Source organism: Physella acuta, unplaced genomic scaffold (assembly GCF_028476545.2).
Source record: "Physella acuta isolate Inbredline_101_S28 unplaced genomic scaffold, ASM2847654v3 ptg000047l, whole genome shotgun sequence".
NCBI lineage: Eukaryota > Metazoa > Mollusca > Gastropoda > Physidae > Physella > Physella acuta.
The window spans coordinates 136,797-163,280 of record NW_026731567.1 but is presented as its reverse complement, the minus strand read 5'-3'; the positions used below and the strand labels follow the sequence as shown (position 1 = coordinate 163,280).

The 26,484-nt window shown below is 38.0% G+C and overlaps 1 protein-coding gene across 3 annotated transcripts; it reads right to left on the bottom strand.

The window, feature by feature from the left end:
* Positions 1–670: 670 nt before the first annotated feature.
* Positions 671–21,886, bottom strand: LOC131944481 (homeobox protein CDX-1-like). 3 transcript variants are annotated; one of them, XM_059305152.1, is made up of 6 exons: positions 21,667–21,886; positions 21,005–21,274; positions 19,859–20,038; positions 18,244–18,478; positions 4,624–4,790; positions 671–2,786 (listed from the first exon to the last, which is right to left on the bottom strand). In XM_059305152.1, exons 2-6 carry the CDS (start codon positions 21,176–21,178, stop codon positions 2,316–2,318), a joined length of 1,227 nt encoding a protein of 408 aa, XP_059161135.1. In that variant the 5' UTR covers positions 21,179–21,274; positions 21,667–21,886; the 3' UTR covers positions 671–2,315. The 3 variants fall into 3 exon arrangements, with proteins under 3 accessions (XP_059161135.1, XP_059161126.1, XP_059161143.1); XM_059305143.1 differs by having other exon boundaries at positions 21,005–21,886; XM_059305160.1 differs by having other exon boundaries at positions 4,624–4,769; positions 21,005–21,886.
* Between the last annotated feature and the right edge of the window lie 4,598 nt (positions 21,887–26,484).

Sequence of the window (26,484 nt, the reverse complement as noted above, 5' to 3'; positions counted from 1 at the left end):
AGTTCTAGCTTTTGTTTTAATTACTCTAGCTCAAGATTAGTCTCCCTGTTTTGATGATTCAATCCCCCAACCCATTTTTCCTACAATCGTATGCATCCTATAAGTCCTGAAACTAAGAAAGTAATTTTTTTTTTTTTTTGCAATTATCTAAAGATAAGGCAGTCCTTCTACAATTTCAAAGATGTTCCCGCTTTGTGAAATTAAAAGACTTTCATCTCAGCCAATATCGGTAGCATTGCTACCATCTATCGTGCGATAGACGTTTAGAAAGCATAGTGTTTTTTTTTTGTTCTAACTTTTAAACATTTTATTGTCTGATAAAGTTATTGAATTTGAAATGTTTTCTACAGGTTACGCTTAGGTGGCTTTTTTTTGCAACATCTGCTTCCCTTTCATCCAGTGGAATACTTGGTTTCATGCCTTTAGCTTTACAGTTACAGCAAGATAATCAATATGTAATATTACTGCATTGAATAGCGTTGCAAACGTTTAGTTTGTTTTCTGTTTTTTTTCCCATTCTACTGAATTTTCTCAGCTTCATATTATATTTATATTTTTTTCATGAATTTGCTATCAAGAAAGCTCTTAGAATTATTGTAATAAGTGTAACAAAATAAACATTCAAACCAGATTTTTTTCTTTATTTTTTATTGTTTTGTCTTTTGGCAATATAATTTTTGTTTATTACAAAATGGTCAAAATATATATGTATTCTCATAAGCATGTATGTCTTACGAATGATTAATTTTGCAAAAATTAGTCTATGCCCTTATGACATTCATATTAATGGAGAATAAAGCTGGTAAAATAATAATTTGATGTAAACGATAACAGTGCCAATACTGCACTTTAATAAAATTACTATAACTATACAGGTTTGGTACCATTACTACAGCAGAGCTATAGCACCATTATACAACTGAATGATAACTGTACCACAACCTTTACATTATATTGTCTTAGATTAGTACTACAATGTAGCAAAGCTGAAATTATATTGAGCAGTTCAAATAAATGAGGACAATTTTAAACTTCAGCTGGATTAGTTTCTCGTATTAGTAAAGGAAATTAATAAATAAACAACAAAACAATCTTCAATTTTCTTTACACTTCATCCACAAGTATGTATACACTTCTATGTACAATCGTATTTACAATTAAGCATTTAGGTATATGGAAAACAAAATTGAAGTGGAGGCATGCATTGACCGAAACAAACATTTTTGGATAACATAAGCAATGCGCATATTATATTTAGGAAAGAGCGAAAAAAAATCAATTATCGTATAATGCATTATTTGAACAATTTGCGCACATAAATTTCATACATACATATCAACACACGCACTACATTCTCATTTTTAAAATCAACATTTTATTCACAAAAAAAGACCAAGAAAATATGGCCTTATATTGCTTACAACCGTGACGTTAAATGGATACGTTGAATGTAGATACTGATTGCCCAAGCATTAAATCATAATTAAATCTGCAACATTTAGGGTGACGATATGTCAAATGATATTTTTCCATATCAAACGAAGACACTCGACCGAAACATATTGCAGTTTATTTATAAAGTCAGGGGTTATATGTCTCTGGTCCAAGTATTGATTTATATACAATTAGTTCCGGGTTAATTAATTTTCGCAGGCTGTTAATTAATTTAAAACAGCCCTTGTTGTGTGGCGATGCCTCATGAATCACCTCACAATTTCACCTGTCTATAATCACGCCTAATTATTTGGATGGCGGCAAATAGTTTCGAACAATTGTCACCATCAATTTCATCTTCAATCCTGATGTTTTATTATCGCTTGGTTGTGTTGTAGTTGTAGAGCATGGAGGAATGTTTCGTAACAATTTCATCTTGAATCCAACTTTTTTACTAACTCGGACTTGATTGATGTTTATATGAAGATCATGAGGAATGTTTCGTAAGAATGTTCATCTTAGATCCAATTTTTATTTACTAATTCGGACGTGAGCGGTGTTTATAATATGTGGAAATGGGGGAACGTCTGAGCAATGTTCGTCTTAAATCCAATTGTTTCAACTCGGACATGAGTAGTGTTTATAAGAACAGCATGGGGAATGTCTCGAGCTATTGTAGGAGATGAAGCCGCAATCAGTAGAACCGGAGAATGTCTCGAGCTATGGTAGGATGGACGCCGCAGTTAGAAGAACCGGAGAATGTCTCGAGGTATTGTAGGAGATGAAGCCGCAGTCTGAAGAACCGGAGAATGTCTCGAGCTATTGTAGGAGATGAAGCCGCAGTCTGAAGAACCGGAGAATGTCTCGAGCCATGGTCATTGTCAATGGGAGGAGAGGACGCCGCTGTCTGAAGAACCGGACAAGTTCATGCTGTTGCCGGCAGAATCGGTGCCGTTGGTCATCCGGTAAGCGATGTCCTCCGCCGTGGAGGCCGGCGAGCTCCTCATGCCCTCGTGGTACCGGGCCAGGGACGCGTGGCTGCTGCGCCCCACCCCGGGGGGCATCACCGGCGGGTTGTGGAGACCGGCGTGGAGGAGGGGGCCGGGCGGGGTCAAGGACGTGAGGGCGGAGCTGTGACACGGGAGCTCGTGCTTGATGGAGAAGTCGTCCTCTTTCTCAGCCTTGGGGAAAGGGTGGCCGTCGTGGAGGAGCTGGTGGTGGGGCTCCATGTGGTGGGGCTCCAGGTGGTGCGCGCTGCCCGGGTTGCTGTGACCTTGAAGGTCCGTCTGCTCTTGGCGCTTCTTGTTCTGTTTCCTTTCCTTCGCCCGACGGTTTTGGAACCAGATTTTTACCTGGAGAAGAAAAGACGAGAGTTAAGTGCCCGTTTATAGGAGAAAAATAACAGCTCTGATATGCCATAGTATACGACAAACCCTATGTATAAGTTATACGAGAATGAAATAATTTAATTGATGCAGTCCCCAATGTTACTTTTTGTATTGCAGTAAATATAAAATATGCAAGTCCTTAATTTTATCATCCTGCCTCAAAGAAACTGGAATTGTAAGGGGTCTAAATTTTATTTGATGGATTACAGTTGTTCTGCGTCCTTAATTTTATTTCTATGTACTAGGTTAACTATCATTATACTTTATTAACTGTCTTTAAATGTAGTATTGTAGTAACTAGAATTGTTTGGGTCCGTACTTATATATATATTACGGTAACCACAAAAATACCTAATTAATATTCCTAACTATAGTAAAATCCCTAATTAGTATTCCTTAGTTATAGTATTGTAGGAACTAGAATTAGAGAAAACTAATTGTTAAAATCATGTTTTTCCCAGAAAATTTTTCCCAAACATTTTGTTACAGCAGCAATTATAAAATTCCCCACAAACCCCGCCTCAACCTGATTTATTCGTACAAATTCTATTGTCACGTGTGCAGATAGTGTCAACAGATTGACGTTTTCAAACAAATTGTATTTTATCCAAAAACAATTAGCTGACAATGTCGTTATACTGTCAACAGTGAATATTCGCATGTATTTTAACATTATTTGATTACAGTTAAAGTGTTTCAATTTAAAATAGAATTGTATGACAAATCCAAAATTATGTTTTAAAGGTAAAAAGTAGAAAATCTGGCAGATATTTGTTAATGCTTTAGTTTTTATTAATGTGGTTTTTTTTATAGTTATATTAACGGAAACAAACTCGTAGAAATAAATGAATTAGTGTATTATGAATGGGCGAACCGTTTGTTTATAATTTAAGATCAGACAAAATGTTTCCCTAAAAAAGTTGCGTTAAAGCACTGCTGATTAAAATAAAGATTTAAAGCTTATTTCATCGCCACTACCTGTGTGGTTTTAGTTTCACCGAATAAGTATTGTTTTGATAGACTGATATGAATAGAAGTAGGGTTCTATACTAAAGATAGAATCCAAAACAATTTTTGAAAAGCGGGGGGTGGACGAAAAGTGGATAAACGCCTTTCTCATGATGGTGATGCACTTGCTAAAGTGGTACAACCACCATATAACAGCACAACACATTACACCACACGCGATGACACACCACGCCACACACCTTCCCCATTCACCATCACATAATATCCCACACACCACCAACACACCATCCCACACACTATCCTACACACCACCAACACGCAATCACACACCACCCACAGACTATCCCACACACCACCCCACACAATACCCACAAAATCCTACCTCTCTCAGACAAGCCCAGCTGAGAAGCGATCTCCGCCTTTCTCCTGATGGTGATGTATTTGCTGAAGTGGAACAACCACCACACACACCACCCACACACCACCCACACACCACTCACACCACACACACACCACCCACACACAAACTTTAAAAAATCCCACCTGTCTCTCAGACAAGCCCAGCTGTGAAGCGATCTCCGCCTTTCTCCTGATGGTGATGTATTTGCTGAAGTGGAACAACCACCCCCCACACCACCCAACACACCACCCACACACCACCCACACACAAACTTTAAAAAACCCCACCTGTCTCTCAGACAAGCCCAGCTGTGAAGCGATCTCCGCCTTTCACCTGATGGTGATGTATTTGCTGAAGTGGAACAACCACCCCCCACACCACCCAACACACCACCCACACACCACCCACACACAAACTTTAAAAAAACCCCACCTGTCTCTCAGACAAGCCCAGCTGTGAAGCGATCTCCGCCTTTCTCCTGATGGTGATGTACTTGCTGAAGTGGAACTCCTTCTCCAGTTCCAACCTCTGGTGGTCCGTGTACACGACCCGGTACTTGTCCTTCGTGCGGGTCTTCCCTGAAAAAAGAGACACGTGACCTGATGGGGTCAAGGTCAGTGGGAAAAAGTGATAGGTCGTGAATGAGCATGATTGATGATGGTCGAAAGGGTTGGATTTTTTTCGTGTTAGTTTACGGTGGGCTTTTAACATTACTATATGAAGTTCTTACCTGTTTGATTTATCGATAAAAAATAGAAACCTAAAATATACTTTATCTAAGCAAGTTTTCAAATATTCTAGCAGTGTGTTCAAGGCAGAGGCGTAGCGACCTCTCCCGGCGCCCGGGAACAAACTTTCGATTTGCACCCCCCCCCCCCCTCGAACTTTTCATTTGCACCCCCCTCAAACTTTCAATTTGGCGCCCCCCCCCCCCTAAGGTCGGCGCCCGGGGACATAAGTTCCCCCCCTCTCTACGCCTCTGGTTCAAGGTAGTGATGACTAACACAACGGGAGTCATTTCTACGCAGATTTATACTCAAAAAATAATATTTATATCAATCACTGTTTATATCATAAATCAACTTTTTACGAATATCGAGATTATTATTTTTAATTTAATTTAATTTTGAAAAGAAATATCAAGTATTTATACTAAAGAACACGGTCTTTTCTATATTTATTTAACCAAACACAACTTTATCATGTGTAAAAAAATCGAAACTTTGAGCAGAATTTCTAGAAAAAAAATTAATCTTTTGTGTTTTGGTGATAAATTTTTAGAGAAAGAGACTTCAGTTGTATGTATTGGTTATTATTTTAATTTTAAATTCTGAGTCATTTCAGTTCTTATCTACATTTACTCGAATATTCTTATATAACAGTAAGTGTTGGGATGACACTTCAAGGCCAACCAAGCTAAAGAAATATAAAAGTGGGTGACAAAACCGCACGTTCTTCTAGAAAACACAGAGACGAAACGTCATCTCTTAAAATACACTGCTTTAAAAAGTATGCTATCTAATTGTCGTTTTTTTTTTTTTTTTTTTTTTTTTTTGTTGTTGTTGTTGTTGTTGAGAAAATACATTTCAAATAGCCGGAAATCATTAAAAATTTCTTAAAATTATGTGCATAATACAAATCTAATACCTATATATTAAATTTTACCCAACTTACTTAAGTGGTTCTTAAGTGTCTATTATTTGAGAAACTCTAAAGAGAGTAAAATACCACTTCGCGATATTTGAAGTCAATAAAAAGTTGTAAGTAATATAAGAATAACATGATATACTTATGTATTAAATTTCGTTAACCTAACTGAAAAAGCGTTCGAATTACACAGTTCACGCGGAAATTGGGTAAAGTAGGCCTACAATTTCCAGAAAGAGAAAAATCGATTGATAGAAACTCACGTATACTATTTAATACTTATGTATAAAATTTCGTCCACCTAACTTAAACGGTACTCAAGTGTATCGGCTTTTGAGAAACCGGAAGTAGAGTACGTACCACTTCCTTTTACAGGAAATGGTTAAAAAGTTGAAAGAAAACTACATATTTTATATTATAATACTTTAAGAGTTTGTATGGAATTTCGTCAACATAGCTTAAACAGTACTCAAGGTAGTCTCCATAGACACACACGGACATTCAGACATTATCGCGAAAAAAGTTTCACATTTCAGGGAGGTAAAAGGCTTCGATTATTGACAACACCTTGATTTTCAATTTATTCCGATTACACTAGCCTCTGCTTTACTCCTACACCGTATAGGAAACAGTTGTTTTTTTATGTCTGAGATCGTGTAATTCTTGTCACCGCTGTTTAATTATTTGTATTTCATCATGCGTCTTACGCATACCGTGGTGGACTTACACTCTTTCGTTATCTTTATAGATTTCATTCTTAAATGTACAAATAATACAAAGAAGAGTTTCATGGGTTGGGAGAGGGGGGGTATATATTTGTAAACTAACATAGGCAATTTTGAAGATTGACGGGGGGGGGGGGGGTATAATGCATATGATGTACAGAGATTTATTTAAAACATAATTAATTTATAATTACTATTTGCAAAAGCCATATATTTTTAAAACAATTTTTTTTACGAAACACAGCACAAATGTAATCGCATTGTTTATTAAATTAAGAAGATAGAGTTTGTTAGAAATATGAGACATTAAGTACAGGAATATGTAAAAATATTCCTCCTCGCACTGTGTGACATCCTAGCACAGTTTAGATGAGAACATTCGAATAACTTCTTATAAAGTATCTATAAGAGCTAATGCAATTTATTTAAGAATAAAATTCAATAATTTATTTTAAAAAATCTAATAATTAAATAAGTAGAAAATTAATAAGTTACAATTTGTTTTCAAATTTTGTAAAATATTAAATTGTTTAATTTATTTATTTCCTGTTGCATATTTAATTTATTTGTATTCAAAGCGACTTTTAAGAACACATTTAAAAGTTATTTCCCCTAATAATTATAAATTAACAAATTTGATGAAACATGCGACTTAATATGAACGGTTGTCAAGTTGTCCTGTTTACAGACACACAGACATAAAGAAAACTAAGTTATTCCATGTTATAGATGTATAAAAAGTCGAGGTTTGTTAAAATCTCATTTTGATTTGTCGAACGATTACATTATTTGCTGCTACTCCTTTTTTTTTTAAATAAAAAAAATATCACGCTGTTGTCTTAGGCCTGCATGAATAGATATCAAGTGCAAACATGTATGTGAACTATTGTTTAAATGTTTAAAGGTTGTTAAAAAAGTATTTTTCAAGCGTCTGGCGTGTCACATTTGGGTGAGCCAGGCGCTTGAGTGGACCCCTAAGGAAAGCGGAAGAGAGGGCGCCCAAGACGGACACGGAGTCCTCTCGAAGAACTGAAGCCAACATGGATGTCTTGGGAGATTGCAAAATTAATAGCCGGGGATCAGATAAAATGGAAGGAAATGGTCATGGTCCTATGTTCCATAAGGAGCAAAGAGAACTAAGTCAAATCAAAATAGTGTTTTTAGTAAATGTTAACGTTTTATTTAATTGAATTTTTTTTTTGGTCCAGACTTGTGAGCTTTGCTGGCGGGCAATGGGTCTAAGCTCAATAAAGCAGTGAGTCTATGAGATCAAATCGGCCAATTCAACCATGGAATTTAATTTTGCCCGATGTTAATTATTTTTTGAATGAATTAGATTTGTTTTTATTTATAACTTTCAATTTTTTCTTAGTATTGCCTTTTTTTTAAATAATTACTATTAAACATGAATATATCAAATAATAATAAAAAGTAATGTTCTTGAGTATAAATTATTAGAAATAAAACGTTAACGTTCACAATTTTTTAGCGGTTTGTTTTACGTTGAGTTCCGACACAAAATGTGTACGAATACATTCAAACATCTTCGTTGATAAATCAACTCTAGGTCTGAATAACACGGGCGCCGCAAGTTACAAAATAATTGTTGATAATTAGGATCTAATTGCACCGCGCCTACTTTACCCCCCCCCCCCCTTTCCTTTCTTCCTCACCATTCTGGGTTGGTCGGTTGTTGTCGTAAAGAATAGATCAGACTAACGTTTTATGACAGCGGTCTCAATAAAATTCTTTTGAACATCCATTTCTTTAAAGTCGTATCATTTCTAGCCGACATTCTGTCATCCCCCCCCCCCCAAGTAACAATGATTTCCCCCCCCCCCCCCCCCCCCCCCAACTCCCAGCCCCACTCCGTCACCACACCTGTCTCAATGTGGCTGATAAACAATTGATTTCCTGTTGGAAACACATGAAACGCGTAAAGGGTTGATCGTTTACTTCTGTCTTTCTCTTACAAAATTTTCCTCTGGCCTATGCTAGAGGAACTAATAGGCCTACACAGTTATGTGGGGGTTGGTGTTACATTTTTGGGGAATATATCATAAGTTTAGGGGAATACAACATCCGTCTAGGATATGAAACATTAGTCTAGCTAGGGGAATGCAACATCAGTCATGGGGAATAGAACATCTAAGGGAATACATCATTAGTCTAGGGGAATGCAACATCTGTCTAGGGGAATAGAACATCAGTCTAGGGGAATGAAACATCAATCTAGGGGAATGCAACATCAGTCATGGGGAATATAACATTTAGGGGAATACATCATTAATCTAGGGGAATGCAACATCAGTGTGCTGGTCTAGGGGAATTAAACATCCGTCTAGGAGAATACGCGACATCATTATAGGGGAATACGGCATCAGTTTAGAGGAATAGGACATCAGCTTAGGGGAATACGAAATCAGTCTAGGGGAATACAACATAAGTCAAGGGGAATACAACTCAAGTCTAGGTGAGTAGATTATCAGTCTAGAGAGAATAGAACATCAGTTTAAAGGAATTTAACGTCGAATCAGGGGGCTGTAGAACATCAGTCTAAGGGAATAGAACATCAGCCTAGGGGAATAGAACATCAGTCTAAGGGAATAGAACATCAATCTAAGGGAATAGAACATCAGTCTAAGGCAGGGGTCTCCAAACTTTTCAGTCCGAGGGCCGCATTAACTATCAAATTTCAGTTCGGGAGCCTGTTTCTTCCAGGCATCTTTGATTTTTCTGAGCAAAGTTCCTCAACCATCACCAACAAACGATTTTTTCTTGGACAAAAAGATCCCCGCGGGCTGGACGAGAGGACTTCGCGGGCCGCATCCGGCCCGCGGGCCGTAGTTTGGAGACCCCCTGATCTAAGGGAACAGAACATCAGTCTAAGGGAATAGAACATCAGTCTAGGGGAATAGAACATCAATCTAAGGGAATAGAGCATCAGTCTAGGCGAATGCAACACCAGTCTGGGGGAATAGAACATCAGTGAGTCTAGAGGAATAAGACATCAGCGGCTCTACAGGTTTTACAAGACTTGAGCACTAAAAGTAATCTCTCAACATCGAAAATAATATTTACTCCTTAAGTAAAACCGGTTTATATAGGTTTAAGTGTATGACATAATTTATATTGTTTGCTAGAGAGGGTTAATTTTTAAATCAATTGTTTAAAAAAACGTATTAAATAAATAATTTGGGTTTGTGCGCTTTCATTGTAAGTTCAATTCAAATATTTGGGGAAAATACCTTGCACAAAGACACATAATCAAATATATAAGGGAGATCATCATTGTTGTTGTTGTGTAATTTTATTGCATGTAATTATCCGCCCCTGATCGCTCAAGGAGGTGGCGATTGTCCAGCGCGTCAAACCGGAAGTGGTCAAAAGAGCCTGCAAGCTTTCGTTAGTTTTGTGCCCCTTTTTTCTACCTTCCCGATATCACACTTCAGATTTCAATCGTCCATTGATCGCCAGGCCACGCCCCCTTTGTGTCTTCCTCTGCAGGTAAAACAGCGCTGTTCAATAGGCCCGGATGTGGGGTCTCCCCCCGGGGATTGTTGTCAGATGCCTGGCGTGGTTTTGTCTGCGCTCCACGGGCGGTGGGGGGAGGGGGTAGGGGGGTATAGTCTATGATACTGTCTGTTCTTTGACTGTTATAATTGTCCATTATCACATGCCTCCAATCATCCCGTATTGTGACTGGACTTCATAACGGGTTTGAGTCAACACCACCCGGGTGTATAGTTTGGTCAAGACTGTCCACACCTTCTAAGTGGCGGTGGGAGAACCGGGGGGTTGGGGTAGAGAGGGGGGGGGGGGTCTTTGTTATCTAATCACTTGAAACTTAACGGATTCTATATTCCTCCGGTCGCTGAGGCTTAGTTTAGCAAAAGATTATATTGTTGATGAATGATATAGCTATAATATGGAGGGATATGTAAATATTTAGGCATTCAGCGATACATTATTTACCTAATGGGATTTACGCTAACATAAAATAAGACAACATTTAGCACAGCTGCCCAAGTTGGTGTTAACGAAAGGTGAAACTAAAATCTCCTGTATGGGTTATATTACACAAGAACTCATAGTTATATTTCATGATTATTTATCTTTTCTGCTTTATTGTATTTCTAAGCAATCTCTCGGTTGAAATAGAATTGAGTCTTCTTGTGAATAAAAACTGACCAGCAGTATACAACCAACGTCTGGCAAAAACTTAGCAGGTTCGCTAAATTTTAGCGGAATAATTAAATGTACGTAAATAATAGACTGTTATGGTGGTGTAAATGCTAATTATAGAATACTGGATATTTAAAACCCCGCCATATTGAACAATTTAGAATATGTAAATATTAATTTACTTAAGGCAGAAAAAAACCCTATTCGGTTTAAGTTATAAAAAAAAAACGGTTAATTAAAAGTTTAAATATTTAGTTTTTAGATTCAACTTATTAATTTTTACTTTTTTTTACAAAATAGTTAAATAGGGAATGACCTCCCTTGAAAAGAAATCTCCCATGAGAGTAGACCTATAGATGTAGTAAGGATGACAACTCTATTGTGATTAAAATAATTACACCCGAAATAATATTTATGGTGAGTTTTTTTTATGGAAACAGTTTGATCGGAAGAAGATCAGTTAAAATTAAAACAAGTCGTTAGTACATTTTGATTTACTTGTATTTTGTAGCAGCTATAGTAGACTCAACATACTTTTAATAGGAATTTATGAATTATATTACGGCATTCATTGGCAACCATAGAGATTCTAATTGGGGTTTGACACAAGTTTTAATTTTAATTATCACTTTAAACCAAGGGGCCTGCAGGAGTCCTACACATTGATAGACAACAAAAGATCTCACAAACTTGTTTTGTAAACATACGTAACAGTTGTCATAAAAGCTAAATGTCATTGTAATTAATATTAAATTACGTTGCATTATTAAAAAAATACAGACTAGTAAGGAACTTGCATCAGTATTGGAAAACATTCATCAGTGACACAATCTTATATTTAAAAAAATAATTTAAATTGATAGTGCTCACACGAACATTGAAATCAAACCCACAAAGAAAGCGTAAAATATCAACCAAGAAACATTTGGCAATAGGACCTGTAAACTAAAGCTACAAAGATGGGTTACACCTGGAGGTATGTTGAGAAAATGACACAGGACAGGGTCTTTGGTTGGCCGCCCATACCATAGTAGGTGTGACGGGTAATGATGTGATGATGTGTTAACATGTACACAAATACACACACATACATACACAGATTATTATGTAGGCCTAGTTATGATTTCTTTTGTTCAAGATTTTTTATATGTATTATGTACACTCCTACGCGGTATCAGATTATAGAAGTTTGGTGATAAACATCGCCTTGTTCCGACCACACCCGCAACCCCACACCCCCAACCCCACACCCCCAACCCCACACCCCTCCCCCACACACCAACACCACCCCACACTCTGTAATTAGCTGATAAAGATTACGCTCAGACGTCGAGCGGACAGGTATATCATTAAATTTGACAAGTGTGCTCTACACGCGGGAAGTAGGTCATAGTGTGTCACGTGATCTATGACACGAGAACTGTATGAGTGTGGAGGGTGGGAGGAGGCTCTCCCCAGTCATTGAGTGTATCGCACGTGTACAGCAAGATAAAGATATTTGAGGTGTTGGAGTAAAGTCCATCATTGCCCCCCCCCCCCCTTTTACCCCCTTCCCCCATACTCTAGTACCCTCGTGTCAGGTGAACTACCCGTCATAAAGATGTCATCATCGTACATGTCAGTGGCACCACGAGTGCCAGACTTGAGTGACGTCACAACTCGGTGTCTCGCGCACCGCCAGACGACCGTACCGGTGACCTAATAATCGACCAGGCTCTAGCATTGAGCCATAAAAGCATACGCGGGGACATGTGATAACACGCAAACTCAATAATTCTAAAATGAGCTGCGTAGTAAGGTAAAGGAACTCAATTATTGAAATTAGTCCTTCGGGAAGAGGGCGGGGGGGGGGGGGGGTGGAAAGAATCATTTTTTTTTCTTTTAAAACACCAGTGTTAGACTTGAATTTGTTAAAATTTGGAATTTGTCGAAGGCATTTTTTTTTCAAGATAAAATTTAAATATTTTTAAAATCTGAATTGTTGAATTATCGGCGAATAAATTACTCAGAATATAACAATAGGGCTTACGATCGCGCAAATCACTTCAGAAAAGAAAAGGATTGCCAGAAATTTACCTCGTACGAAAATTGCAGAAAATATAGTTATTATAGATTTATCTAAACATCTTCTCTGTTTTGTGTTCAATACTTTATTTGCAAATTTAAAAAAAAGCAACTTTTTTTCCGGGTACATTAATGACGTCATATAGAAATATCCGTGACGTCACATCCTGACATAGTTGTCAGACGATGAGGGTGAATCGTCCAGACAATATGGCGCTCAACTGACAAGTTGTCAGGAGTCCATCGAGGCTGACAATACCTGCCAACACCCGCTTAAGCCAATACTGACCTAACCAGCGGAGCATGACGTCACGGACTGGACCGTCAGGTGGGCGGGGCAGCTACACGACCAGGGGTCAGTTTCACACACGGTCTAAGGCCAGGCAGGGGAGGTCATTCAGCCTAGTGTAGCTCGCAGTTCAGTGTTGATTTGTTGTTGCAGTGATAAACAAAAACCCGATTTCACAAACAAGGGAAGTGGGTTTAAGAAAAGGGGACGTAAGAAAGGACGGAATAATATAGGGGAAATAATTCAGTAAAGAGTGGGTGATCTACCCTGAAACGTTAAACGCAATTGAGTTAAACTTTCCCACGGGAGATCCTACCTACTTAAAGTCAAACAAGATGACTTATTTAAACTTAAGTCAAATAAAACTGACTTATTCATAATTAAAACATAATTAATTATTTTTAAACGGCGTTAATGTAAAGTTTAATTTTGTTTAGTGTCTCAAATTACACAATGAGTAAAAAAAATCTCAGCCCTAGAAAAAAATGTTCTTAAATCTTGTAAGTGACTCGAAGTGAATGCAATCGCAAGAAATAAAAAACCGTTTGAAACAGCAGTTCAAAGACTTATTTTGGAGAGTAAATCGCCAGCGTTGCACGGTCGTTACAGGGACGACAAAGGTCGGTCGTCAAACTTCAAACCAGAGGCTCTGATTTATCGGGGACTTTAGTTCGATAGCACTACTTTGCCAGCCGCCTTGTTAGCTTTTTTTGTAACATAAGGTTAGATAAGTCTTGTTTTTTGCCGAGGTTTTTTTTTGTTTTTAAGGTGTGCCGTGTACATTTTTCATGCCGTTAACTTTGAAATATGAAGTCATTTTACATGCCGTTACGTTATAAGTCATTTTTATAAACTGTCGGTTAAGTCATTTTAGATAGGTTATCTAAGTAGTTTTATATTCCGTTGGCAAAGTTATTTTCTGAAATAAATGTAGGCCTAGTTAAGAATCTCTTCAAAGTAGGCCCTACAGTTATTTAAAGTGTCTGAGTTTGGATACATATTGGGATACAATTATATGCATTGTCCCGAGTTTTGATACTTAATAAAGAAAAGTTATTTAAAATGTCCGACTTTTCTGTAATATTATGGAACAGTTGTTTGAATTGTTTAAATTTGGGTTACTTAAAAAGGGATAATTATTTACATTGTCCGAATTTTTATACATATTAAAGAACAGTTATTTAACATTCTCCTAGTTTCGATACGTATTTAACTATTTAAGTTATTCTAAATGTCAGAATTTTTTAAAATCTTTTTAAAAATGTCATGGCGCCCAAGCGATTTCTCTAGTGAAAAGCTTTTAACAGACGGCTAATCTAAAATGTTATCATGGATCTAAATTAACTTTAAATTACACCTTTACTGATAGCTTAATAATAGCATTAGCACGTCGGTTGCATCCCCTCCCGTCTTTACCGTGTTTACATATTCGTGCTAAGATTTACAATGCGGTTTAACAACAGTGTTGAATAGGCCCTACATCATTGTTTACATCTATAGAAGACGATGAATGGGTTTTATTATATTTACAGGATGGGGGTATGGTCCATCAAAGTAACAATGTTTAATGATTTAGAACATGGATAAGGTGCATATATATATATATATATATATATATATATATATATATATATATAGGCCTATATATATATATATATATATATAGCGAGCGAAACAGCCTTATTTGACACGTTACTTAAACTAAATTAAACTGCGCTTGTTGGGCCGGGTGGTGTGGGCAGGTACCAAGTGGGCGGGGAGGAATGGGGAGAGAGGTGCTTTACCCTGCCATGCCGGGTACTGTACAAGCCCGTGCCGGTCCTTGACCTCACGTTATGACCCTTCTGACCAGTGCCAGATTGCCATCTTAAGGTGGCACCAATCTTATGCAGGTCAAGTCTGACAAGGGTGGGGGCGGGTAGACACTAGACAATAGGATGGACATCCATAAGATTGACACGTTACACCTCGATTGTTCACTTGTTAGCAGGCGATATAGTTGCCTTTAGGATTATTTCTTGGTTTACATTTTAATCTTAAGCAGAAACCGTGTATCACTTTGTTCTGATGGGTACCAAACTCATGTTAGGGAACGTAAAAGTGGCTGGGCATAGAGCTGACCACACTACAGAGGCGTAGCGATGGGGTGGGGGGGTGGAGGGGTACATATGTCCCGGGGGGGGGGGGGGAGGGCGCCAAAATGGGTTGTAAAAACAAATTAAAATGTCATTTTAGCTTCATTTTTGCATTATAACTAGTTTGAGGGGGATGCAAATCGAAAGAAGTTTGAGGGGGGGGGGGAAGAGGTGCAAATTAAAAATTTGCTCTCGAGAGGGGCGCCACATTAAAAGTTTGTCCCCGGGCGCCGGGAAGGGTCGCTACGCCTCTGCCACACTATCCTTTCATATGCCAATGAAACTAGTGCAAACTTGACCCATGGATCATAAAGTTCTAAAAAGGGAACTTTAATAAAACAACCACTAATATTAGATATATCAATGCTGTAATTGGCAAGTATCAAAACAGCTAAAACAAAAATACCTTATCAATAATAAGACAATTACGCTGATCCTAAAGCCAGCAATATTCGGATAGCCACGAGCTTTGGGGAACAACAGTCCCAGTGTATCTTCAGTCTATTCTATCTACCTTACAAAACCTCAATAGCCTATCAATTACATAAACCATAAGCCCAACTTTAATCTTGCTGTGTGCTACAACCTCCGTGTTTACCTAGTTGAGAGCGATGGTATTTTAATACACATTTCCCGTGCTAGCTGTGTCATAAATCCTACACGCGAATCTGTTCACACGTTGGTCGTGTAGTCGTGAAGTGTGTTCAGAGTTTGACGGTACCGAGCTTTTAAAAAGAGGTTTGAGATTTGAATCGAACATGTGTTCATTAAGTCATGGGTCAACAACTTTCGGTTCTGGACCCGCGTTTGGCTTATGGGTAAATAAAACGCGGATTTATTTATGTTTGCGACTAAGAAAGGAATCAGGAAAATGCGTATATGTTTTGATAACAACTCTGTACGTATAGTAAGTTACTAGCAGTAAAATTTTAAATGTCAAACCGACACAGTAGACAATTATAGCAGAAACTAGTATGCTATTGTTTTAAATAAATTTAACAACACACGGTGATCGAACAATATGACAAGCAGTCAATTACAACTAAGAAGAGAGGGGGTGGGGTAGGAAGGGTCGCAAGAAATGAAGTTCCAAAACAGAAAAAAATTATAGAAAAAGAGAAACGGAATCGAAATGTGCTTTACATTTATAGCACAAAGTAACCTTACATATCCTAGTACCTTCATACATGATACCGTTTTTTTAATGAATTGAATAAATAAATTGAATAGGTGGGAAAGAAACGAAATACATAATAAAATTGTCCCCACAAAATCACACATGTAACAACTATCTTATACATTATTATTACCACCTCCCCCCACCCGCTCCCAACCGCCAATAATAAGAAGCGCAGATTTATTTTCTTAACTCTTCTGTATTTCATGTAAAGTATTATTTGTTTGGTCTATAAACGATAGGGAAAGTAAAATACAAATATTTGCCTGTCAGTTTTTTATTAAATATTCTATCGTGACACATACTTTTGTCACACTGGGTCAGTGTGACTTAGCAGTGACCAGTGTCAGTGGACAGACGTCTGGTCAGCGTATGACACAGTTTTGTTGACGGAATAAGTCTGGCTTTGTTTTATAAAGGGAGACAAGCCGGGTCGTAAACATGTCACAGTGTTTTCCCTTTGTTGTTGTTTTGTTTCCCGATGTATAAATACAACAATGACGTCACGGGGAATTCCCACGATGTCATACCTTTATTTTAATTGTAAGTTACACACGGAACAATTTTTGTAATAAAACAAGAACTAAAACAAAAGATAGTGGACTAAGATATTTTTCTTTTACATGTCAAAACCACTCGCATAAAGATGGCCTCAACGAAAATGTAAACAAACAATTTTAAAACTAAGTACAGACAATAAACACACATTTTATTGGCTATATGTCTGCTTAGTACAGAATTTGGTAGATTTTTATATTATTTATGTCTGCCCCGTCCCTACCCCCATATTGATGTTGAAAACTCAATCTATGAAGTGTCAAGATAGTTTGAATAGTTTATAACAAAATAGAAAAAAAAATGTTTTCTACTTTGTTTACATAAGTAGCTGTTAAGAGGGGGGGGGGGGGCGGGGGCAGTAAAAATAAAACATTTCGTAAATGTAGGCAAATTCAATTTTTTTTTAGAAATGAGTTATTTTAGAACATTCATTGACTATAAGCTTATTTAAGCCACTTATACCCAAAGCCAAACTCTAAACTTAAAATTCCTCTGTGCGCATATTATGAGGAATTTCAACCTAATTTATACATAGAACATAATCAATTTATTAGCTTTTTTATCGTAAGATTAAACAATATTTTGACAAATTGAAATTAAAAATAAACATTTTAATTAAGTAACAAATAAAAGGGGATTTTTTTAAAGCGTAGTTATTAAATCACCAATGTGTTATACAACCGGTAGGCCTACATACGAAATTAAGAAATACATTGTTTTGTGTTGATAATGCTAAATGTGGCGTGTTTCTTTATGTTTTCACATTATTCTAATTGGACGAAATGGGTCGCTTTTTGTTGAGATGGACTCAAGAATTTTAACCATTTGAATTATATGGCTTTTTAAAAATCCCATATAAAAACATTGTAAACCCCATTACGTTTATACCTCTTAGATTAAATTTTAACTTAAAATGAATACGGTTAAAAGCAGTTTATAATATTGGGAATGACCCCTGTTGAGACCTCTGTGAATAAGAACGCTGAAGTTGAAACCCCCTGAATTTGAGACCAAGTGAAGTTGAAACTTCCTGAATTTGAGACCCCTTGAATTTGAGACCCCTGAAGTTGAAACACCCGAAACCAAAACCTCCAGGCTCGAGACCCTCGATAATGACCCCTAAAGTTATCCCCCCCCCCCTCATTAACGAAGACTAAGTTGAGACCCCCCTCCCGTCCTCCATTGAAAGAAGACACACACACACTTACCCATTGAAAGAAGACTAAGTTCAGACCCCCCCCCCCCCCCCCAAATGAACGAAGCCTCCCTTACCTGACTGAGGCAGCGATGCTGACGGCTTCATCCACTCATAGGGCGGGCGCAGCGACTTGGCGCCCTGGTTGTTGGGGCCCATCCCCGTGACGGGGGGCTCCCCCGGGGACGGGGCTTCTGGAGACGGGGAGCCGTCTAGCACCTGAGGGTTCGTGTCCGGCCCAGCAGACAGAGGTGAGGCGTAATCCAAAGGCAGGTGTGAGTTGGGGGTGCGGTAGTTGTAGTTGTAGTGGCCCTGTGTGGGTGGGTTGGGTAGGGGGAGAGAAATCACGTGATGAAATATATACATGTAAATAATGGTCACGTGACAGTATCCATTCACTAAAGACGTACTAGTGACTACAATTTGGATACCTTAGTAAATGTATTCAGCTATTCAATCATATTATAAAAATTAACTTATTATGAACTAGATCTAGTAGCGCATATTTATTAATTAAAAAAAAAAGCCAGATGCTTGGTAAAATAAACAACGAAGTATTTAAAAAAAAAAATCCAGATCTAACGAAAATCTGATCTGACACTTTGAAAAATTAAATGAAAAAAAATATTTCTTTAAACATTTCCTTGACTCCATTGTGTCACATTGACTGAAAAATTCAAAACTCCCCCTTCCCCTCTATCAAACTCCCCCCCCCCCCTGGGTGCATATGTTAATTAAATATAAAGACGTTTTAGTCAATAAAAATTAAATGAGAAAAACTAAAAATAACTGATACTTGTTTTTAAAAAAGCAATTAAAGTTACCAGTTTCGGTCTGGCGTTTAATAGGGCAGATGGGATATTTCTACATTTTTGGTAGTAAAGTTACATTTCGGACATACCGTTCCGTGTAGCAGATGATATAGAGTTCACCTTTTTCTGTGACCACTGCATGACAATTGATAGTGTGGTCAGCCGCATTTTCTTTCTTTAACTTAACTCAAGTAGGCCTACCCTTCAGTGCCGGGTGGGTTCATTGTCATACTACGGACTTTGAATCCAGGATCCGAATTCGTTACCAGTATTTTGCACTCACCATTTTCGGCGTGCTACCGGCAAGAAGGTAGTTTTGCGTGCTACTGGGTAGCATATAGTTGTTCTGCCATTCACCATTAAGACACCTACCTGTGTTGGCGTGCTACTGGCTAGCAGGTAGTTCTGCGTGCTACTGGCTAGCAGGTAGTTCTGCTGCCATTGAGACACCCACCTGTGTTGGCGTGCTACTGGCTAGCAGGTAGTTCTACTACCATTGAGACACCCACCTGTGTTGGCGTGCTACTGGCTAGCAGGTAGTTCTGCGTGCTACTGGCTAGCAGATAGTTCTGCTGCCACTCATCATTAAGACACCTACCTGTGTTGGCGTGCTACTGGCTAGCAGGTAGCTCTACTACCACTCATCATTAAGACACCTACCTGTGTTGGCGTGCTACTGGCTAGCAGGTAGTTCTGCTACCATTAAGACACCTACCTGTGTTGGCGTGCTACTGGCTAGCAGGTAGTTCTGCTACCATTAAGACACCTACCTGTGTTGGCGTGCTACTGGCTAGCAGGTAGTTCTGCTACCATTAAGACACCTACCTGTGTTGGCGTGCTACTGGCTAGCAGGTAGTTCTGCTACCATTAAGACACCTACCTGTGTTGGCGTGCTACTGGCTAGCAGGTAATTCTGCTGCCATTCATCATTGACGACCCCATGCCCGGGTCGGCTGTTGCCCACGATGCCCATGCTGTACCCCCAGGACTGTTGCTGTTGGTGCTGTTGTTGGTGGTGCAGGTGGTGCTGATGGTGTGGTGACTGTTCTGGTTGTGGCGCCTGCAACAGAAATTTTATCGTTAACTGCATTAAAAAAAAAATTGTATCCGAAATTAAATTTACAAATAAAGTTGATTTCATTAATAACTATATCAAAATTACAATTTTCAAATACTTCCTAACAACATGTAATCATTTTTAATGTCCAAAAATAAAGCCAATTTCTCAAAACTTGTTCCCGAATTTAAATTCCAAAGTAAATTTCATTACAAATAAAAATATTTGACGGTCGTATCTATCGGCATGTTATAAAGTGTAATGGTTTTTACTTTGCTGAACAAGATACGACAATCTGGAAGCCAAATCAATTAGTTAAAACAATGCTAATATTTAATGCCAAAATTGGCCACTAATTTTAGCCCTTTCATTAACAATGTTGCGCCATGATTTTATAAATATTATGAAATTATCGTGTATATATTATTATTTTAGTGGTTAGGTAACAATTGCGAAAATGTAGTTGTTAAATTTCTATATTCAACACTAAACTATTCTTTTTTTTTTAAATTATTTAAATGTGTAGGTTTACAGTGTGTAGAAATTATTTGAACTTCATGAAACAATGAGTTTTTTTTAAATGTCTCTTGCCATTAAATTTTGAAACATTGAATTAATGTAAAAAGAGTAAGTAGGTTATATAGATTTATACATTTCGTTTAAAGCATGTAAATATATCTAACAATTAGATTATTGTAAACTTAAATATACCTAAACATAAGCATGTTGTAGGTATAATATATTTAAACATCAGATTGATGTAAAATGAAATATATTTAAACATTACATTGTTTTAATATAAAATATATTAACAATTTAAGTATCAGACTGTAAAAATATAAAACAGCCGACTGTTGTTATCTAAAACTTTAAAACATCAGACTGTATTTATATAAAACATTAAAACATCAGATTTTTGTTATATAAAACATATTAAAACATCAGATAGTTGAATAAAAAACAACTTACCGCGTACGGGCTGTAGCCATCATGTGAGTATTGGCCGTGTGCAGAGTTGGGCTGGTACCCCCCACAGTGATTGTAGTAGGCGTGAGGGGGGCCCAGGCCCTGACCACCCCGGCTCCCGAACATGGAGGGCGGGGTGCTGGTGGTCTCCTGACATACACTAGACATCTCAGGCATAGCTGGCACCAAAAAAACACTCGGCTCACTGGGATTCGAACCCGCACAAAAACTAAAGATTTCCTCTACTTAGAAAAATCACTTGTATTTTTAATCCTGAAACGTTGAGAACCCGATCCAATTTAATTGTGAACACAGTTAAAGATATATCTCACACTAATTAGCACGCGAAGTTATTTATAAAAAGAAATTGTATTAATTACTTAAAATTACAAATTCACCGACTGTTCAAATTAAGCACTGAAGATAATTGTATCTTATGATTTACTACTCAATTAAATTCAATCCGATTCGGACAAATTTCCATTAAGATTTATAGACCAGGAAAACTGCAATTTGTTGCGCACCAAAATGTGGCGCGGCCTCCCATAAATGTTCCGTCCTGACTACTCGCGTTCACCGACAATAAACAAAACGCGGTTCGGTTTCTTGAACAATTATCATAAACTTCGGGGAATCGCAATGATACTTTTTTTTTTACAACCTACCCTAAATCATGGAATTCTTGATCGACAGCAACACAGCTAAACACAAACGCCAATGAACAAATGAGAGCTGAAGACTTTGAGAACTTGAATCTTGGTCAGAAATTTTTTTTAAAACACCTGTTGGTTGAAATCGTAAACTGTACTTATATCACGAATTCACAAAATTTTTAAACATGTTTTAAAAAATTGAGTTATTCCAACGAAATCGAAGATGTATTCTCCGATTAAAATTTGACGAAGTGATGTTGGTAATCTCGCGAGATTTGTGGTATACAATCCCTCGATAGTGGGTGGGAGGTACACGGCTGTTAACTGCGAGAGTTTTACAACCGGGCACTGTACAAGCTCCTATGGAACCCCCAGACAAGCCTATCAAATCTAGACGTATCTATTTAATCAATACCCCAGCAATCAATCACCGGCCAGGTAGAGTTACCGCTCTTGTTGTAACCAAATCAAGCCCCGCCCACTATTTCTATCCACCAATGGCGTGGATACACCGTTGACATTCGCCCCGCCCTTTAAACACCTCGATTCAAGATTTGTGTATCGATGGGTGTGAGGTTCAAATCCACGCGGCACCCGCGTATAGGCTGTACGAGATGGAGACGTAGAGTCTACGGGTTAGGTCATCGCAGGCAAAAGACAGCGCGAGGATTTGACAACGTGTCAGACGTCAATAAACAGCAACGGCTATTTTTAGTCCACGGTCGGGATGGCAGCTTCAAAATTTGGAAGTTTTTAAAGAAATGTAACAATCTGTGTTTATTTTGGAACCTTGAGGTCTATTTTGTTGCGACTTGTTTAAGTTATCTTTCCTGCGCTCATAGTTTTTTGGTGTTTTATTTTTGTTGTCTATTTTTGGTACGATTCTGACATGGGCGCCACCCGTCTATCGTCACGACGAAGGTTGGGGGTGGGTAGGGGGAATCAAAACGAAATCTTGGAAATGCGAAGTATTATTATTGTAAATCTGAATCAGTCTTCACAAGCCGATGATGAAAACTAAAGCTAACATGGAAGGCAAACTGATGTTGTAAATTCCATGTCTGAGGCACACCAAAAAACAACATTTTTTGAGAAAGAAAAGTATTTTTAAAAATAAGAAAAAAAATGATGTGAAACAATATTTACAATGTAAGAAATATGATATTGATATCGTATCATTATATTGTATCTCCATACAGGGGCGTAGCTAGAGGGGGGGGGGGGGTGCGGACCGCACCGGGTGACACCATTTAAGGGGGTGACACCAAGGAAAAAAATAGCAAAATATATAGAGAAAAACTTGAGGGGGGTGCAAATCGAAAGTTTGAGGGAGGGGGGTGCAAATCAAAAACTTGAGAGGGGGGGGGGGTGCAAATCGAAAGTTTGAGGGGGGGGGGGTTCAAATCGAAAACTTGAAAGTTTGTCCCCGGGAAGGGTCGCAACGCCTCTGGGGGGGGTGACACCATTAAGTGCCGCACCGGGTAACACCCGACCTCGCTACGCCACTGTCTCCATATATTGATGATGTAAATTATATACTGACAACGCAAAGCAATTCATTCGCTGAATCATCATACAACTTTCGCAGCTTGAATAGTTTATAAAAAATGTGCTTTCAAGATCATATAAATTATGCCTAGATAGGCAACATATCAACAAAACATATTCTCTTTTTGATAAATGACTTTCTGTTCAAATACAATATAGGCTATATGGGTATACTATCTGTGGGTAAGGTTTTTGTGGGCGGCTAAGTTAAAAAGATCAAGTCTATGAAATTAATTGCGGTGACGCTTTGGTTGTTTACTTTGATAGGCCTTGCTTTTATCAGCTGCCGCGTTAAGATGGAGGGTGGTGGGGGTCGGAGGTCAAGTAGTAGTAAAATGACCTGCCTGTTGAGTTGACCATGGGTAAGAAATGAACTGACCGCATTGATACCGGTCATATATAGAAAGTGCACGCTGGGAAATCGTAAAGCACATGAGTGGTTCTAATTCATTATCATTAGTTAGTCGTTAGCTTTAATAATTTATTCGTTATTCAATGAGGTTCGAGTTCAGAAAATATTGTAGAAAGAAATTAATGTTTTTAAAGGACAACAAAATATAATCTGAATTGTAACATCTTTATCGATGCGAATGATAAAGTTGCATTTCAGACCTGGCGGAACACGGGGCAGGTGAAGTAGAGTTCAACTATTTCGATGACCTCAGCATGTAAAGGGATAGTGTAGTCCGCAAAATGTTCAACCGAAATAGGTGTTTTTAAAAAAACATACATTTTGGCTTGAGGTCATTTAGATATGAGCGGGTCATCTGACTTTTTGTGACGATATGTGACAGTGGGGAGGGGGGGGGGATACAAATTATCAAACAAGCATTACGTCATTTATGAATGACACCTTGACCCACAGTTATCCAAAGAATAATGGGTGGTCTGGTTAAATACTAGGACTTGCCTGGAGAAACGTATACCACCACCATCAATTCGACCATTTACCAGGTCGTTTCTTGATTGCGAGCGTCTCAGTGTGCGGGGCAATTCACGACTCCTTCATCTAAGACCCCCCCCCCACCCCCCACTACATACATACCTGTTTTATCGCCAGTTGTTTGTGTATCTCTTTATAACACTCAGGGCTCACTGTGCCTCCACTATCCTAACACCATCCTGTAAAATATTAACCCTCACGTAGATATATACGTGATACGTATAACTAGTTGATGATGTCAAGATCTTAGAACTGAAGTCAACAGGTATGTCTTGGGAGATTGCAAAATCATAGCCGGGGATCGGACGAAACGGAAAGATTTGTTGGAGGCCCTATGGTGGAGGCCCTATGTTCTATAAGGAGCAAAGCGGACTAAGTAAAGTCAAGATCTTGCACCCGTTTAAATTGGTGTCACCCTAATTAGACGACATGCAGCTGCACTCGAAGTTTACAAAAAAAAGAATGTAATTAAAACAAAATATAATACCATGATTTGTTTAATCCTTGTTTATAACGTTTCTTATGTAATGTTCAACGGCCAACCGTGTTTGCTTCTTATGTAAAGCTATATTAGTACTCTCCTGGGTTCCACATTTATTGGAGAATCCACTAAGTGGGTGGTAATGCAAGTACCTTTTTACCTTCTCATATACAGAGTATAGAGAAACTATAGTAATTGTGCACACAATTTTAATGAAATTTTGACAGCCTGCGCCGTTTTACACCTCCCTACTTTAACTAATATGGAGTATAAAAAAATGTATTACAATTTAGCTAAAAAAATCGAAATTGTAATGTCGACAAATTTGGACTTTTTACAACCATCCGGAGCCCGAAAAACGTAGTTTTGCAATCCTGTCCGTTTCAGTTAGCAGACGAAATTATATTTATAAGTATTGTATCAAGGGGTCATCCATAAATGACGTCACACTCGTAGGGGGGAGGGGGGTCCGTAATTTTGTGACGATGTGTGATGAGGGGAGGGGGGGGGGGTTCAGATGTTGCGACGTCACAATTTTGCATTATAAAAAAGCAATGTTAGAAAACGAATTTTAGACGTTATTTCGCGTTTTAGATAACTTTTTTAATAAATTGTAATAGTTTAGACAAGATTTTGGAAAAATATCGATGTTTTAAAAAAGTTCAACTGCAATTTTGTAGGTTGAGGTATGACGTCATTTTAGGGGGGGAAGGGTCTGGCTTTTTGTGACGACGTGTGACGGAGGGGAGGGGGGGGGGGGGGTAAAAATCGTCAAAAAAAGCGTGACGTCATTTATGGATGACCCCCAAATGTGCAGTTTTCTCTTAACTTTGGAACGCTTTCCGGCAAGCGAAACAGGTACTTACTTCATTTCCGGTTTATCAAAAGCCTATATCTTGCGTACCGTTTAAAATTGGATGACGAAATTATACTTATGTTTTTCCGATTTCTTAAAAAACCTTCATAATTTGATACTTTTATAATCATATTTGATGATTTAATATCATACTCGCATAAAGCATAAAAACGAGGGTTTCACCATCCGAACCCTTATTGTTATTTAAGAATATACGAGAAAGTTAAATGGAGATCACTCCCGCTTTATTTTGTTTTGCCCCAGAAGCTGCCAGACAAGCATGGCCGACACGGCTAAGTTTAGCTTTAATTTTTAAAAATTTCAAGCTATAATGGTAAATTAATATAGACATCATTAGTAATAGAACAGTTGAAGTAACTTTTGTACGCGGTAAATGATTCACTTCAGAGTGAAACACGGAAGTTAAAACTCAGTAAATCAAAGTGATCAATGAACAAGACATTGAGATAGACATCACCTTTAATTATGGGGGACGCTAATCTTTTATAAGCGATGATGCCAACGGTAAAAAGGTAATGAGCCAATAAAGCCAAAATATTTATACCGAAATACTGATGCACATTATTCAACTAATGGAATTTAACAAGTAGGAGGGTCCGAGCCACTTCTCTACCTGAATGTTGTAAAGTAAAATAGTAATCTTTGAGCATCAGATTCAAGTGGACGAAGTCACGTGATAGGGCAAAGTATTAGAATGTCGTAGTTGCTTGTAACAAAGTATTAGAATGTCGTAGTTGCTTGTAACAAAGTATTAGAATGTCGTAGTTGCTTGTAACAAAGTATTAGAATGTCGTAGTTGCTTGTAACAAAGTATTAGAATGTCTTAGTTGCTTGTAACAAAGTATTAGAATGTCGTAGTTGCTTGTAACAAAGTATTAGAATGTCGTAGTTGCTTGTAACAAAGTATTAGAATGTCTTAGTTGCTTGTAACAAAGTATTAGAATGTCTTAGTTGCTTGTAACAAAGTATTAGAATGTTGTA

What these genes read in the sequence shown, in the direction of transcription:
- LOC131944481 (XM_059305143.1), bottom strand. Translation starts at nt 21,178, where the DNA reads ATGCCTGAGATGTCTAGTGTATGTCAGGAGACCACCAGCACCCCGCCC. An exon ending in AGCATCGCTGCCTCAGTCAG is followed by an intron (nt 4,791 to 18,243) that starts GTAAGGGAGGCT and finishes TGACCCCATCAG; the next exon opens with GTCACGTGTCTCTTTTTTCA. An exon ending in TGGGCTTGTCTGAGAGACAG is followed by an intron (nt 2,787 to 4,623) that starts GTGGGGTTTTTT and finishes TTTCTTCTCCAG; the next exon opens with GTAAAAATCTGGTTCCAAAA.